This window comes from Atractosteus spatula, chromosome 11 (assembly GCF_055471065.1).
Source record: "Atractosteus spatula isolate fAtrSpa1 chromosome 11, fAtrSpa1.hap1, whole genome shotgun sequence".
NCBI classification, from domain to species: Eukaryota; Metazoa; Chordata; class Actinopteri; order Semionotiformes; family Lepisosteidae; genus Atractosteus; species Atractosteus spatula.
The window spans coordinates 8,606,825-8,624,417 of record NC_142716.1 but is presented as its reverse complement, the minus strand read 5'-3'; the positions used below and the strand labels follow the sequence as shown (position 1 = coordinate 8,624,417).

The following is a 17,593-nucleotide window of genomic DNA, read 5'->3' as shown; positions in this document are numbered from 1 at the left end:
TAGTAAGAACCAAAATAACATCATGCAAACATGAGTGTGGACCCAATACAGCCAGGTGGACACCGTTTGAGTTTCTCCACTTAAATAGGTTCAATTTGCAAATTACTTTACCTCTCTGAGAATTAAAAATATTAGCGCAATACTTTTGTAAGAGCTACTGAAGAATGTAGAGTGAACAGATGAAAGAGAACAGATGAAACAGCTGAGCCTGAGTAAGTGCTAAAAAGAGGCTGCATAAATATAATCAGTAACCTGGCAGATTAGTAATGAGATGGCAGCACAAATTCAGTTCATAATAAAAGCCATAAGGCACCCTTCTTTATTGAAAACAACCATTAAAATAAAAATGCAAAAGAAGGCACAAAAAATCATTTTAAAAATGTGTTTATTTATGTTAGAGGATTGGATGAGTCATATTGAAGACACAAAGTGCATTAGCCCCATTTGGGCTACATAAACTTTATTTAAGGATTAGGGTCTGAAGACCTACTGTTGAAGTTCACAGCACCACTGACTTTCACATCTGAACTGTAGGCACCTCCAATAAAATTTATCTCTGCTCTCCACGAGCATTAAAATCTAGAATGCACACGTTTTGAAGGCTTATTTTTTCTGTGCTGCTGTGTTTTCTTTTTGAAACACTAAAACAAAAGTAACAATTCTGTCGACTGGTTGTGAAATAAATGTTAATATCTAGCCTGATAAAACCTTTCCTATCTTCTGTCATGCTATTATATTTTCCCAATTTTTCCTGCATAAATGGTATTTGAAATAAAAACTAAATCTTACAAAGTCATATACTGTATATCAACACCTATTCCTTAGTTAACCACAAAAGGTTACTGACCATTAGTCAGCTTTTATGCATGTAAAGGCAGCATTAGACTGAGTGCAATTCTTAGTTGTGGAAAAATGTCCTATTACAGACCTACACCTTCTTCACCTAATTCTATATATGCTTCCAACTCATTTGATATTTCCTTAGAAGCACATTGCTACATACACAATATTTGTAAACACCAGGGCTATCCATTCTTTGAGGTTTTGTTCTGTCCTTTTATAAAATTCAACCACATGCTCCTCATTTCTGGTGGCTCTTGAGGGAAAGTACAACTGTATCTCACTCCAGAAGCTGACTGATTCTTCAAGCAAGGAGGTAGGAGGTCAGTTTCTTTATAAGCCTCTTTTCACATGTCATTTATGGCAATCAAAAGAGTAACGAGAAATCCCACATTTCCGCAGATATAGACTGCTAAAACAATCTTCTTAAAGAGGTCACCCTATAAGGAGGACAAAAGTGTTAATTATGTAAAAGAGCTAAAGAATTGTCCATCATAAATATTAGTTTTTTTTTTTCAAAAATGTATGACAAAGATTTCTAGAACACTGCCTGTAAGACCTGCAAAATTTCTGTCTATAGTTAAAAACAGATTTCATTGCATTCTTACCTCTGACGCCTCTGAAGATGAATGGATAATTTCCTCTTCATCATCTGCAACATTCTTAGCTATAAAGAAGTCCCATTATTAGATCAATTACCAGAAATCTTTCCATGATAAAATTCCCTAGTTCTAGAAACCCAATAAGTGAGCAAGTGTGTATTTAATCAATCTGTTTATGTATAAAACTCAGTCTGTACTGATAATAGAGAGTAAGCACATTTCAAATGCATACAATACAAAAGAAAGCATTTTGTTGACAATCCTGTTTATTATGAAGACAATAATCATTCTTTTAAGTGAGATGCTTAAAGTGACATTTACGCTACATTAGTATTCATCCCACGCTCGTTGTAAAATGACTGCAATAAGAAGGTACTTCACTGCTCTTTGTGCAGTCTTTCTGCACTAAATGGCACTTACACCTGCCTATGAATTATCAACTGTGCTCCAAAAAATTTAACATCAAATGCCATGGAAAATAACATTCATTTGTGAAGCGTAATTAGGATTCTTCCGATATTTTCTTTTTATACTATATCACAAGGAAACAAGAGACACAAACATCTGCTTTAAGAGGAAAACTGTATCTGGCATTTGTAGCAGGTTAACTTGGGGAAAAAAAGACCAACCTTTATGAATCATGTGGTAGTTGTGTATCTCCAAAACCAAATCTGCAGCAACATCCCACACTACAAACCCACACAGCACAAATGTATCCCAAGGGCTTGGAAGATCCAGAGCTTGCTGGTGAACTCCCAAGAACATAGCTGCAACTGAACAAGAAGAAGCACTCTTTTTGATAGAGATTATATTGTGGAGCTAGCTTTACACAGTGTTTATTATTTCTCAAGTCTATGCCAGCAGGGAACATCTCTTAAAATGCCAATCAAACTTGGCTTATAATTAAACGAAATTCTGAGTTAATAACATAGAGTTACCAGACACCAAAACAACAAACACGCCAAAAGGCCACTACAAAACAATTTTGTGATGAAGAAAACACAGTGTTAGAAAAAGTATTGTTATGCAGCACATGGAAATTCAATCTATAAAACATTGTACTTACCAGCAATTATCCTAGCAATGGTGCCTGCACTCCAATGCATCCAGTTAAAAATGTACCTTCTGAGGAGGAGAAAATAGTTGCACATTGTGTTTATTTGAAATACTTATTTTTCTGAACGTTTCTTCCTCCCTCCGCCTTATATATTAACATTGTTTTCAACTTCTCTTCAAAAGAACGCACTAAACAAATGGGCTGTCCATGAACGGGCAGTTTACCATAAATTGTTAAGGTCAACTACAAGGTGTTCAGTTTAAATGCAAACAGCAGAGCAAAAGGCTAGTTATTACTAGGATAAATCCACATTTCATTTCAGATCTGTTACAAGTATAAGAATTGATAAGCCTAGGCACCTCTGCTTGTCATATTCCCTTGAAAACCACCCTTCATATATTATAAGCACCACTTTAGGACAACCATAGGATATGTTGGCATGCATACATGTATATATTAGCACAGCTCTTACTTCATAATCACTTTTTCATGCTACTTAGAAAGCAACGCACAAAACGTATCTAAAGTAAATCAGGATGTAAGTCAATGTGTATTGTGCACACTGTACTGAAGTATTATAAAAGAAAATAACATAGGTAAGACAGGTGCAGAACAGTATAACTATATGGGTTTTTTTCTTTATATCTTTACCTCAAGGAATCAGGATGTGGCCTTAAAATAGCCATGATGGGCTGGAGAAGAGCAAGAGCCATAACTGTACAGCCAAGGAAAGGGTGGGCACCTGCATGCTGCACATGACACAACAATAATGAGAGATTTTTTTATTTTTTCACCCATGTTAGGATTGGCTTGATTGCTTCCTCACCAATCAGATCACTTAAAAGGTATTCCTACTGCTAGTAAAAGTAATGCTGCCGTGGGATGGTAGCAGCAGTGAGTGGGTAAGTATATGCCGCATGCTTGACTCAAAGCCTTTGTCCTCATCTACTGCTGTCTCAACCACTCTACACCCCCGTCCCACTCTCTGCACTCCTCCTTCCCCTCCACCAGATGCTCTATAATCCTTCTCTCCTCCCACTTCCAGAGCCTGTTCATTCTCAGCCTTTGCTGTTCAGTAATCGAATGAACTACCCACAGTAATAAATACAGCTGGGCCCCTGACCACCTTGTGGCACCTGCTCAAGGCTCATCTGTACAGACATCATCAGTGATTTCTCAGATACATTCAGTTACATTCCATATGTACAGTACATGTTTGGCTCTCAAGTCAGTAATGTGACTGTGCACTGTTTTAAACCTTAGTGTCTAAATTCACATTGCCTAGAGCAGAGCATACATTGCACTTCAATATTGTGCCTTGACCTTTATTTTATTAGCTTGTGGTGTGTACAGAATTGTGATTACCTAAAGTAAATTTCATTTTATCTTAAGACACGCTAGATGATGGCGTCCGACTTACAAAATTCAGCACAATATTTTAATTTGGTAGGAAACAGTGACCTCTGCTGTTCACACTGCGAATAGCACAGAGAGCGAAGGCAGAGAAATCGGGTCAGATGAAAATGAAGCGATTGTGTGAAACCGAGCAAATATACAGTTTAAATATTGTGTCAGCACCGCAGCTGTTAAGAGATCTACAGCTAAGTGAAAATGAAGATGGAATGCCAGAGGTTTTAAATGAAAATCACACAGAGACTCAAGACTTACGTGATTCCAGCCACCTCTGTAGGCAAAAGGCAAAACAAAGGCACAACAGGTGAGTAGCACTGTGAAGGTCATTAAGATACGATGCACCTAACAAAGCCAAGATTAAAGGCAGATGTAATTAAAACTTATTTTAAATAATGTTTCTAATTAGCACCATGATAGTGTAATTATTGCAAGACCACTGCTAGTTATACCGATTAATTTGAGGCTAAAGAAAACAGGTAATTCAAGCCGAGTGTCTAAGAACAAAAGCTACTACAGAGCCAAATACTAGTAGGTAGTTCATTTAAACTCATATTAAATGTGAAAGCAACACGCTGTCCCAGCTGACACACAATGTACAAAAGATGTGACACAACCTCTCACAACACTGACAGATGAGATGTACAGTGAATCACCATGAATCACAGGCCTAGAAGACTGTATCAGAGACATCCAACACAGTAAAACTAACCAATCATCGTTAGTAATATTAATGTATCTCTACTGATCACACCCAACTTAATATATTATTTGCATTTTGTATTCAAAACATTGTCATACATTTGCAGTGCACTTTGTACGACACTTTCTATAAGAGCAATTTCAAACTCCATGGAAAAACAGAAAGAAATAAGGAGACACCATTGTGATATGAAAAATGATTACCCAATGATGTCAGTGAAGTTCTAAAAATATTTTTCAAATTCTGTTTAGCACACATTTTCATAATAGCTGCAACCCTAAGTAAAAAATAAACTTTGGAGGTGCTCATTATCATGGTCAAAAGTCTCATTTCTGAACCTGTTACATTTTGATGACTATGCATGAATTCAAGTGTTCTCTCAAAGATCTTCTAAATCTCTCACCTGAAACCATATCTGCTCACCAAACAGTCTGCTCTCTGGCCACAGGGGTTTAAAAAATCGAGCAATAATGACACCAATGCTAACAGTTGATATCCATGCAACAAGCATTAAAGCACCTGCAAAATTAAGAGAGTCATTTCAAGTGGAAGAATTCAGAGAAGAAACCTGAGTGCTTCCAAACCCTGCAGTGTTTGATAAACAAGCTATTAACTGTGTACATTGATTGTAATTCCACATAAATGCATACCTTCCATGCACACTAAGTATTTAACTTCGACTTCTGAAATGCAAAATATTAATACTGCTTAAGAGCAAATACAAAACTGGTTATGATGTAGATCTCTGATAAAATGCATCTCATTTTGCAGAAGCAATGTATAAAGTCAAATTAAAACTGAAGCAAACTTGGGTACTGTATTTGATAGATACAACACTTTTTTATTCTTCCAGGATGTACGTACCATGAGCCTTAATAATTAACGGAGACCGTGAGCCAACTAAGTTGCCAGGTGGTCCAGAAATAACCTTCTTTTCTGATGAAATCAGAGGCTGACGGTTATGCCTGTGAATCATCCCTTTAATTGATAGGAAAATACTTCAATTAGTTTCACAAGAAGGACTTTAACACATGATATGTTGATACAAATTTCCAAAACTGAAGTGATTAGGATTTGCACTTGTCAAAAACTAAGGAAGTTGGTTGAAAACAAAAAAACTGTAGGTTAATATTATATATATTTAGCACCTTTTGTGAGAATGGCTGCTGAAAACATTTATATTTCATAGATAAAAGTTAAAACAATCTTTAAATAATGTAAAATATTTAAAAGCTATTACAAGCTAAAAACAAATTTAAAATATTGTAAAACAAACTACAAACTAAATACTTTGTTCGGCTTGATCAACCTAGGCTCGGCTGTCTGGTTGAGGGTGTCTGGTGTTGAAAGACCTGAGACACTCAGTGACCCCAGGTAACATCACCGATGATGTGTCCAAGTTCATCAGACGATGTATTTTTAAACTTTTTTGTTGTTCAATAGCTAATGACAAACCAGTTAAAGGACTGGCTGTCTTGAGGTATTATCTTGGAAGCAAAAAAACTGCAGGAATGGAGAATTCATAAACTCTGACCTCATTAAGTCATGTAAAAATCACTTTGTCAGGAGCTTTATTGTTTTATGAATGATTCTATCCTGCAAGTCTAGCAGTTAAGGTTTACTTAATATAATCTGTAATTTTATTGCTCAGTAAAAACACAGGTGAACACAAATCACAATTTAATCTTAGCAGATGCAATCTGAAGTTAAGCACAATCAAAACACTACAGTCAAACTTATACATCAATAGCTCATTTGGCACACACTTTAAATAATGAGCAGTGATGTTTGTTGATTATAAGAAATAGTATTACGCTCTAGGGAAACAAAATAATAGGCTCAATTCTTGTAATTTCATAAAACTACCAGGTGTCCAGTGTCTCATATTTAGGCTGAGTCTAACTAATCTGCGTAACTATGTAAAAAGGCATGGTTTTAAAAACATTTTTTGTATGAAAAAATGCACCAAACCCCCCCACTTTAGTAATAATGAAGATTTATTGGCTCTTGGACACCTGTGAGAAAAATTGCCTGAAAAATAAGTTGCTCCACTTCGAGAATAATTTCGTTTTAAAACTATTTTTAAAAAATAGTCTGACTCTAGACTGACACATCCATGATCCATCTGCATAATCATTTTCAGACTGCGGTGACCACACCACAAAAAAGTCAAAGACGCATTAGGTTGACATTAACAGAATGACATAGTTTGCATGACATGATCTGCATCCTTTGAGGTTGTTTAGGGGCAACATGCTGACAGATGGGAGACTAAATGTCTGAACAGCTGAGGTAGCTGATTTATTCACCAAGTTTCCGATCAGTGGGAAAATGGCTCTGTGTTAATACTGGGAGGAATCTCCTTTCACAGAGGAATGTCTTTAGTGCAGATAGAGGATATTTTTAAGCATCCATGATAAAATATATCGAATTTTAAAAAGTGATTAAAAAATAAACAAAAGTCCTTCTATCCTGCAAAAACATTCCACAGTAGTCCACCCAGAAACTAATCAGATCCATCATGAATACTGCCAGGATTGTGTTAAAACTCAGGGACAGCATACCTAACTTTGCAATGTTTTCAGTTTGACTGTTTCACATTTTATACAGGAAAATATGTTATGTTTATATTTAAACATATATATAACTGTATATATTTTTAAAATATATTATATAGAATGAGTCTGAATAAGTCTTGCATATTTTAAATGCATCAGTAAACAATTCTCAGTGTTGCAGTTCTGTTTAAAATATGAGACGTTTACCTTTGCTCAGCTGTGTCAATAAAAGGCTGAAGGTAAAAGACCAATTACATCAATAATGACCTAAGCAAAAAATACCAGACTGTCTCAGCAGTTAGAGCACCAGTCATTCAAGAGAAATTCATAGGAAATGTAAGAATAAATGAAGCTTAAATTATTGTATAGAAGCTATAGTAACACTCACCGTGCTCTGCTTTACCACTTGCTAAGAATATGTAGTAACTCGTATCAAGATTAAACCTGTGCTCCTCTCCTGGTATCTGAATATTTCTCTGAAATGTACACTGAATAACTCCATCTGACAATCTCCATGCCATATTCTTCAATGTGCCCTACAAAACATATATAAAATTGTAAAAAGAAACACATCATCGAGGATAGCAAAGGACATTATCAAGATCACATCAGTGTGTCAAAAATTCTTTTAACAAAATTGTTTAAACTCTATGTTTGTGATTGTCTAGGGAAACAAAAAACATAGCTATGGAAAAGTGTAAGCATCTTATGTGCCATTATGAGTTACAAAATAAGCATGTTGTTAGTAAAATGTACTGAAATTCTCCACTAAAGACTTCTGCTTATACAAAAACTTTGTATAGATAAGTATCAAACTTTCAAACTTTGAACAGATAGTATAGATTATCTGCATGAAAGAAAACCAACAGTGTCACTTTGCAATACTTAATTCACTTTGATCAAAAATGTGATGACAATAGCTCAAAATAAACAGTCAATGAACAGCACACACGTAGCTACTCCATGAAATTTGCCAATTAAATCTAATTGATAACACATTCCCAGGTGTTTCTTATCATTAAATTAATTTGTCCCTACATTCTGAAAAGTTAAAGGCTTTTTTTCTGAAAAAAAGCTCAACCTACGAAGAGAAACTGTTAAAAAATGGCACCTATTTCAGTAGAAGATCAGCACAGAATTTCTACATTAAGAAGGATAAAACAATCTGTGAAAAGAATAAGTAAATTCTGCACAGCAGTGTACCTATGTGATATCAGTACTTTTTAGGATTGAGTTGGTCCCCTACCTGTAACTCTACTTCAGGATGGGTTCGGCCTGTGACATATGCTGGATTTATGTCCACATATTCATTTCTTCTAACACATAAATATACATCGTCATCACCCTTTAGACAAAAAGAATCAATTAGAAGATCAATAAGTTGCATGAATCATAATAATGTTCCAACCCCCACTGCATACAGCTCACTGGAGTTGCAGAGCATAATCAAGATACTAGCCCAAAGCTAAGATGCTCATTAATATTAAAAAATATATTCTCGGTGAGAAATGAAGTCTCTTGGGGGGAAAAAGAAGTGTTTTACTTCTTTTCATCATGATTCTGATGCTTAAGGCGTGAAGTAATCTTGGTATATTCACCTACCATCCATTTGTCATGTGACAATGCAAAAGATACGTATCCCTCAGCAGGTCCACTGACTTCAAACACCACTGACTGCTCCTGGCCAGCGAATGAAAGGAAATGGCACTTTGGATCAGTCTCTGGATCACAACCAACTGGATCACGCAAACAGGACTTTGTCCTGCCACAACCCTTTGAGGTAAACTGGGTAAAGAAAAAAAATGATTAGCTCTCTAATTCATGCTACACAGAAGAACATGAATAGCTGCCGAGTACAAGTTAAAATGTTCGTGAAATACAGTCAACATTTAACATGTAGTACAGAATGATATTTCTGGTGTTTGGAGTATTTAAAAATACACTCTTAAATCTTAAAATCTTTGCTCCTTTCCAGGACTCCCCAGAAAATAAAGACTGGGTACTTAGTAAGATGTTTCTTAATTAGTGATCACAAAAAATAACACAAACACAAAGAGGCTTAAACTTACTGGCTTTGTAAATGCAGATGGATGTGTTGTCTGATCAGTAGCTGAAGTTGGCAGGGTTGGAGGACTCACATTGTTCTGAGATACAACTGGGCCTGGTATTTTGACCCAGAAAACATCATAGTGTTGAACAACTGTAGCCCTGAAACAAAAGATTTTCAGCAACAAATTCTATATGCTGGATTTATGTCCACATAGTCATTTTTTTGTAACATATACTGTAAATATACAGTGTCATCAGCCATAAGATACAAAAAATCAGTTAGGAGATCAATGAGTTGCATGCATCAAAATAATGTTCAATGTTCTCCATCCATTATCAGAAAGTCTCTTATTCCTGTACATAAAGCTGTACCCTGTACAGAACACCAGTCCATCACAGGACAGGCACACACAAGCACAATCGAGACATAATAATCAACCCAGATTAATAAAATACACACAAACATATGGAGAGACATGTTATTTTATTCTACTGTATGAAAGTTAAAACATACCCCCAAAAAACAAGTTAAAACATCCTTTCTGACAGTGGTCTTGTTTTATTTAAGTCAAGTCAAGCAACTAATTTTTAAAAAAGTGGAGAATATAAGGAAGAACTCACAGAAATTGGACGGAAGGTGGAGAATTTTTAGGCGCATTCCAGATGACTTTGATCTCCATCTTTTTGGACTTACTGGTATGACTAACTGCTGATCCCTGAAAAGAAAAGTATTGAAGCACTTCACCTAAATGAAGAATATTTTCAGTCTAAATGACATTAGGGTATCACTATATTCATCCATCCATTTTCTAATAGCTTTATCCAACACAAGGTCACAAGGGAGCTGAAGTCTATCTCAGCATTCAACGGGCACAAGGCAGGATACACCTTGGATAGGATGCCAGTCCATCGCAGGGAACACATTCACACCAGAAGCCAATTAACTCACCAGCATGTCTTTGGACTGTGGGAGGAAATAGGAGAACTTGCAAACAAGGGGGAGCATGCAAACTCCAGGCAGAATGTACCCCAGGAACTGGACCCAGGACCACAGTGTTGTGAGGCAGCAATGCTAACCACACTGCCACTATGGATATGTCAAAATTACCTTTTTAATTTGCTTTTAATTCACAAATCAAAAAAGAAGAAGAACTAAAGCATAACATCCATTAAATTCTAAATGTGCTGGAATTGTACTGAGAGGCATAAAAACACAACAAAAATGTAGGGGCACCAATTGAATCTGTTACACATTTAAAGCCTCTCAGTAAATATTGCTATAAAAACTGATATGAGTCCTTCAGCAATAAAAGTAAATACATCACTCTTCCTCCAATACAAATTCCACAGTTCTTTAAGGTGAAGCATTTTTAAAGCGATATTATACCTTTGTGCCCCCACAGTTTAAAAGCTGTGCATCAGCATTACTAAGAAGGCTAAATGATCCAACTGCATCAGCACTCAGATTTGAGGTGTCCCGTGCTTGAATTAGAAACCCTTTAAAAGGCTCTCCAGGTGCAGATCCAGAGATAGTGACTAGGAATGAATAAGAATTCAATTTAAAGACAAGAAACTGTAATTCCACAAAACGAGCTTAATCTTCAATATTCCTATTCAGTGCTAAAGGAACATGGAACCTCAAATTTACTTTTGTCTTAGCTATCTGGAGTTTACAGTTAAACAAAAAAATAATTTCTTAGATTCTATTTCTTTATTATAAAGATCTAAATTTAAAATCTAAAGTTTAACCAAACCTCACTGAAAAGTAATACACTTTACAATACAAAAGCTGTGTGGCTCCGTCACTACTAAGTTATGATTCATAGATTCTGATATAATGGACTCACTATTGATTTGTTACAGGAAAACAGCATTGGAAATATTTTCATTTCTAGTAGCGTAATGCAATTTGTTTTTTTCTACTTTCAAAACTAGAAGTAAGAAAGCAAATGTAAAAATTAACTTCTGTAGTATTAAGACCATCCTTTCTCAATTAGATATAACTTAGATATAATTAGATAAAAAGTCACATGTTTCTTAAGATATTTACATATAAGTGAATCTGAATCATTCCACATACCTCTGATCTGATCACCAGGACTGAAGTGATTTTTATCAACAGATATCTTGTAGGGACTAGCCTTTGTGCTAGGAGCATGACCATGGCCTGGTCTCATACTTTTACAGGATTTTGATACTTTCCCATTACTATAACCAGCAACAGTGTTCAAGGAGAGAAACACAATGAAAAAAAAGACACCTGCCATGTTTAAGTCCATCTGAAAAAAAAACATATTCAATGATTAAAGTTAAGTCTTCATACTTAATCTATAATCTAAAGATATATAATCTATATATATATATTGATTTTGAGAGCTACAGACAGGAGTTACTGTGCAGTCCGGTTTCTGTATAAGTATATCAAGTATTACAGGTTCTGTGTAAGTATAAGTACAGTATAACAATTATCTTTGAATTGCAGTTTGAAGCCAAATAATGCCTTCATGTCTTTATAGACAAAAAAATTGAAATGTTTACTAATCTGGAAAAAAACATTTAAAATGGCTAACATCATATTTGTAAATAATCAGTTTTTCAAGAAAAAGAACCTGGCACTCAGTGATCAGTTGATTAGTGTTGTCTGGACTTCAGTGATCTTGTTTTGCACTGGGGGTTACAACAGGTTCACCACTATGGAATATGACATAGCCACCAAACATTCTGGACAATATAGCCAATACAGGCCTGTAAATGAGGGCACAGAGATGGTTCACTAAAGCCACTCGCTAAGTGGCTCTACTATGTCTCATAGGTATGTAGCTGGCACAGCTCAGATCATGTTACAGAGCTGTTTACGTTGCTCTCCATGACTACTTACCAATCAGAAATGTGTTGCTAAGCCAAACCAAGACAAGGCATGGCCTAAGAGAGCAGTTGTGGTGAGCTAGAAAGATTCCTATTCACATATAATGAACCTTTTCCCTTGGACAGGGCAGTGCAATTAAAAAGATGCCCAACAATGTAACAAAATAGCGAGTGAAGAGGTGAATGTCCTGTTTCTGATGAACAAGACACTGTACTGTATGTGAATTCCACCTTCCTCCAATTTGACCTCCTCTTTAAAGACTGAAACATACAGTAAGTGACAACAACAAGAGCATAGATGAGATGAGTAAATAGAGGGACATGCATTTAGAGAAATTGCATTTTATACTGAGGTCAACAGCACCCCCTAATACTAATAAAAGGTCCAATTAAGAGATTTCACGAAGTATTTTAATGAAATGAAGATTGTATTATTCAACTTTTTTCCAATTATGGACAACGCACACAGCATGTGCTAAATAAAAATAACACTTTTTTCCACAAATACTTCTTCAATTTAGAACTTCTCATATTCAGGCATGGATGAATCATCTCTGTTTACATAAAAAAGCAAAACTTTTAAATCTAGTGTTAAACAACATGAAAGATGTTGGTAAATTTTTCTGTACAACCTTCAATACCTGGAACAGAGTTTAAAAATCCCAAAATTGCTGCAGTTATTTCTTTCCAAGTTACTTATAAGAGGCATCATAGTTTAAAATAAGAAGACGGTGAAGTCACTCTTTTCATCTTTTAAGGGAGCAATTACAGCACTGCTTTATCTATACTGAAACATTAAAATAAATTAAATTATATAATAAAGCACCATGAGAAATGTGACTTTTTGGATGTTTTTGACTCCACTTTGGTTTAAATGTGTATCTTCAAGCTGATTCTTGAACAATATCAAAAGCTCTGTCTGTCTCTAATTTTTCATTAACCGCATTTTACCAGGGATCTAAGGGCAAGTCTTCCTGCCTTTATCAGTATGATTCTGAATTATATAATAAAAATGTAAATAATTCTCTAAATGTGGAAAGACTGCAAGGAGACTCATTTTGACAAGCCTTAGTTAAAGTTTTACAAGTTCTGGAAAGAAATTGGAAGCCTGCTCTTCAAATCTTATCTTGTAGGAAAACAGGAACACTGTTCTTATTTTGTTGCTGTTTTATCAGCTATTGCAGTTAAGTGTACTGGTCTGGCCGTAAAGATAAAGGTTATAACAACCTCATTTCAAGTTTCTCTGAAACCCAAGTACACCTTTGCCTTAAAATATATTAATTCAAACATAATTCAAATTAATGTGAAGTTATTTAGAGTTTGTATAGATAAACGTTACAAATTCAAAATAAACTAATTTGGAATGCATATTTTTTAGGTATTACTAAAAGTAATTGAACTGAATTTTGAAATGGGTTTTAACATGATTCATGCTAATCTTAAAACACACTGAAAATGCTGTAAATGACTGTTTTGAACCTACGTAGGTAAGCTCATTATTTGTTCATGTCCAAACAAGTTATACTGCAGACTAGTATTACTAAACACTATGTGGCAAATTTAAAAAAAAAATCTTAAGTTTCTTTAAAAAGAAAGAAATAGAGGCACAATGAGAGCAAGCATCTCATTTCATTAAGCCAGGGGGCCTGCAGTTATGTACCAAAACAACACTTAAGAGCTCTTTTCTTAATATATCTTTATAGGCAGTGGTTTTACAAGATGTAACATGTAGAAAAGTTGGAATATTGTGTGAATCCAGCTACATACAGTACAGTAATAATGGAACTAACAGTCCACTATTCATTCAGCTGATTTTTTTTAAATAAAAGCACTCTTTTTCTTAAATAAGGTATATGTGTGTAATTCTATCTTAGTCTTGTTTAATATCATGAATAGTTCTCTGTACTTGGGTTCATGTTACAGGTACACTTCCTTTGAGCAGATTTCAAATAATATATAATTTCTGTTTCAAAATCATGTTTCCATTAATCTGAAAAACACAGGAATTGGTCATTATTGTATCTAGCTGTTTAAAAGACACCAATGCTTTAGTAGGTCAGATAAATCATTTATCCTGATTAATTTATCAATTAAATTGTAAATGCTCAACATTAACATTAACGTCCAAACTCTTAGCGAAAGCCTACAAGGAACCCTAAACTGTAAAACATATTCATCCAATTACTGTAAAGCACCAAATTTAAATTATGATACTATTGTAGATATAATGTACATCTATGCACATGGATAAAACATCGAATTTATTTTCATTTCTTAGATGACTGAAAGTCAGATCAAATATTTTACTGGATCTAACCCGCGAAAAGCAGAAAGATTTTAAAAGAATGAACATTTTAGATTCTGTATGTTCTACTGCGCATCCATTGATGGGACACAAAGGATGATATTTGATTACCTGCATTTCAAAGTCAGAAGCATTACACCTGTCAATGATACCAATTCGGGAAGTAACTGAGAACACGATTAGAAGATGTGAGTGTATATTGCAGCTCGTAAGAATTCACTTGTTTCAGAAAAACAAAATCTAAAATAACGTCTTTTGAAATAATACATAGGATAAAAAATTGTAAATGTCATTCGCTCACCTTGCTTGTGCAGTCTCCTTCACTGTTAAGGAAGTGCAAAAAAAAACACAGCAGCCCATTCAAGGAGTAGTAGTGGCAGGGGCGGTCCTTCTGCCACTGGTTTCGTACGTAAGGGATGTGGAGTTGTCACAATCATCTCACGTTCCCCCCAGTCCTGGTGTACAGCAGTAATTGCCTGTAAGTCGTTTGTGAGCTGTGCCCCCTGGCGGAGCTGAAGCCAAAGGATAACCTGAGAAAGGGCAAAAGATGAAGTATTAATGATTATTGAGCGCTGCAAAGTCCTGAGCTGCGTTTTTCTGTTTTTCGGCTGCTTTTCTGTTTTTCCGCGTCTCACGAAGCGTTTGTCTTTAGAGGGAGCTGGGGCCATTCAGAGTACTGTTAAGGCTTAAGGTTTAACTACATGCTGGAAGGGACTAATTAACATATCATGCATAAACACTCAAGCACAAGGCGTCAGAAAATAACCAGCAGCGTTTCTTTGGAAATAAGGAAGAAACTGAAATAACTGGGAAAAGCCGGTGTGGCGGGGGGGTATACCATGCAAACTCCACATATAATGTACCACAATCTGAAGTCAAACCCAGGACCAAAGCGATGCGAGAAACCATGCATTAATTTTATGTTTTATTAAGTTAAGTGCAACTGATTTGAGAAGAAAAATGAAGTTCCCTCCCTACATTGTTCCTGAAGAATACTTTCAGTTTTCAGTTTCAGTTTACGTGTATGTCTAACTTAGGCGACGTGATGTATTTGTCTGTTTCTAAGCGTGCATGAAAGCGTAGGTGGAAACAACAGTGAAAAACCAAGGTATTTTGGCAGATGAATGTCCCTGAGGTAAAAATGGTCCTGCAAAAATAAGATCTTTAAATCGTATATTAGAAACAGTACGGTAACGGCGGGTAAAAGGTTGCGGAATTAACGCCACGCCTCTCTCTGCAGCGTCTGGAACAGCTGATCCTGCAGCAGCTCAGATAGAACCAGGAAAAACAAGGTGATTCTGTGCAGAATCAATTATTTTTCAAGGCTTGGGTTTTTATATATGGTGTGAAAATTAGTTGCATGTTTTTCTGTGTTATTACTCTTTAAAAACGTTTTGCGGACATTCGTCTTAAATATGCGCGTTCATGTTGAGGCGAACGTTATGCACAGGGATATAGTGTCATATTTGCACGGTGGGGTGAATTTAACGTGAAGCTTCATCGGTCAAGACGGTTAAAATAGCCTGACCTTCTTCAGCTGAATTCCTGACCTTGGGAGATGGTTAATTATGGCTGCATGGTAGCTGCTCGGTGGAGCAGACTCTGTACGGGTGTAGCAGGGATGTGAGCTGTTTGCGGTGTGACATTGTGTGATTAGAGTAGAGGGTCTTGGGTTTTTTTTTTTAATTGGCCGGCACAATTAGTGCTTCCTGATTAATCCAGACTCAAGATACAAATCACAGGTGTGTTTTAAAAAGAGTTTTGCACGGATTTTCTGAAGAAGGTATCACTATGTATAACTTCGGGGCTTCTTATAGACGTTTTAACGGTTCCGAAACTTTTTTACCACGCAACAAGTGTGCGCATTAAAAAGGATGACAAAGTAAAGATGGGTAGCAAGATTTTAGCCTGTTGTTTAGATTAGAGTGTTTCATTTGAGTTTATTGATACGAATGTGTTTACAAAGCAATGTGTTCTGCCTGTATCTGTTTGGGGACTGGGGATGAGGGACTTTTGGAGAGGTTTCTCCGATTTAAAATGAGATGTTAGCACCTAAGCTGCACGCGAATGCTGAATGGGTGAAGGACAGTTATTTTTAGAAAGCAGAATAGCACCTAACAGGCTGGCTGTCTCACTATTGTAGAACCGGACAACAACCAAAGCCATTATTACAAACGGACCGCAGATGAAAGGATCTGTCATTTACTGTACCTAGAGTGTTCAATTCAGACTATTGAACGTGCATTTCGACTCTCTCGCAGTAGAAAATAGTTGTTTATTCCGTCTCTTGGGCATTAAGGATGTAAGTAAAAAGAATTATGGAAGTTTTTTCTTGTAAATAAATGTAAGTGTTCGATCCTTTTCTTTTTGTTAAAGGTGGTCTGCTGGAATCCCAGTGTATCATTTCCTTTGTGTGAAGGTGAGCCTTGTGAAGGACAGCAAAAATGGTCGCCAGCAAGCAAATTAGGGTTTTGCTTCTCAGTGATATGGAGAAGCTTGAAAGGACCCTCTTTAGACTGGAGCAAGGTAAGAACATTTTCCTATAGCCACCCCCATGCTTTGCACAGAGTTTTGTAATGGGTGTGCAAATATTATGCATTGTGATTTATTGGTAGAAATTTTCATTTTAAACTCTGTGCAAAGAGCACTTAAGAGATTCTGTTACAGCTCAGGAGCAGTCGTGCATGGTTATTTTAGGAATGTTTCGGTTAAGAAATATATTGTTCCTGGAAGTGTTTTAAGGTGACATGAAATGGGACAGGTACTGAGTGCTGCACTCAGAAATAGTGTTCAGCCAGAGTTCAGTTCAGCCAGAGACGCACATTCTTCATTTAAGATAAAGAGATTAATTGAGATTTTGCACATTAAAACCTACTGGGCTTTCTTGTGGAACTGTTATACAGTTGATATTGTTAAGGGGGTTTTAAATTTCAGTAATGTATTTCAGTGCTGCTATTTATAGACGTGCATAGAGCTTCTTGTCTCTGTGGATTAATGTGAGTGTAGTTTAATATTTAAAACGGTAATGTTTTTGACATTGTAGAGGGCTTCCTTAGTTGTGAAAAGGAGTAGAATTTTATTGATTTATTAAGTCAAATAAAAAGGAAAACAAAATTGGATTGCAGAATATGAATTGTGCATTCATATCATCTGGTCCTCAGTTTTTCCATATTAAAAAGTCAGGTCAGAAATAGCTTGTGTTCA

At 35.9% G+C, this 17,593-nt stretch overlaps 2 protein-coding genes across 4 annotated transcripts in view; one reads left to right on the top strand and one right to left on the bottom strand.

The window, feature by feature from the left end:
• Positions 1 to 368: 368 nt before the first annotated feature.
• On the bottom strand, positions 369 to 14,761 carry LOC148823469 (ferric reductase 1-like). The gene is made up of 16 exons (XM_088928183.1): positions 14,691 to 14,761; positions 11,300 to 11,498; positions 10,607 to 10,755; positions 9,841 to 9,935; positions 9,240 to 9,378; positions 8,773 to 8,955; positions 8,417 to 8,515; positions 7,559 to 7,706; positions 5,477 to 5,590; positions 5,016 to 5,131; positions 4,168 to 4,254; positions 3,151 to 3,248; positions 2,509 to 2,567; positions 2,072 to 2,215; positions 1,449 to 1,507; positions 369 to 1,280 (listed from the first exon to the last, which is right to left on the bottom strand). Exons 2-16 carry the CDS (start codon positions 11,496 to 11,498, stop codon positions 1,188 to 1,190), a joined length of 1,782 nt encoding a protein of 593 aa, XP_088784309.1. The 5' UTR covers positions 14,691 to 14,761; the 3' UTR covers positions 369 to 1,187.
• An 846-nt stretch (positions 14,762 to 15,607) lies between these two features.
• The window catches only part of agla (amylo-alpha-1,6-glucosidase and 4-alpha-glucanotransferase a), a 31,759-nt gene continuing 29,773 nt past the window's right edge, over positions 15,608 to 17,593 (top strand). For 2 of the 3 annotated variants that reach the window (XM_088927347.1, XM_088927349.1), the window contains exons 1-2: positions 15,608 to 15,681; positions 16,766 to 16,915. In XM_088927347.1, coding sequence (XP_088783473.1) covers positions 16,834 to 16,915 — 82 coding nt within the window. In that variant the 5' untranslated portion in view covers positions 15,608 to 15,681; positions 16,766 to 16,833. Of the gene's footprint in view, positions 15,682 to 15,994; positions 16,132 to 16,765; positions 16,916 to 17,593 lie in introns of those variants that run through there. The other variant, XM_088927348.1, reaches the window with a different exon arrangement.

Excerpts from the sequence above, each read along its gene's own strand:
- LOC148823469 (XM_088928183.1), bottom strand. The coding sequence starts at position 11,498 with ATGGACTTAAACATGGCAGGTGTCTTTTTTTTCATTGTGTTTCTCTCC. Across the intron at positions 5,132-5,476 it reads GTTAATTATTAAGGCTCATG|GTGCTTTAATGCTTGTTGCA; the intron begins GTACGTACATCC and ends TTAATTTTGCAG. Across the intron at positions 1,508-2,071 it reads CTACCACATGATTCATAAAG|CTAAGAATGTTGCAGATGAT; the intron begins GTTGGTCTTTTT and ends ACTTCTTTATAG.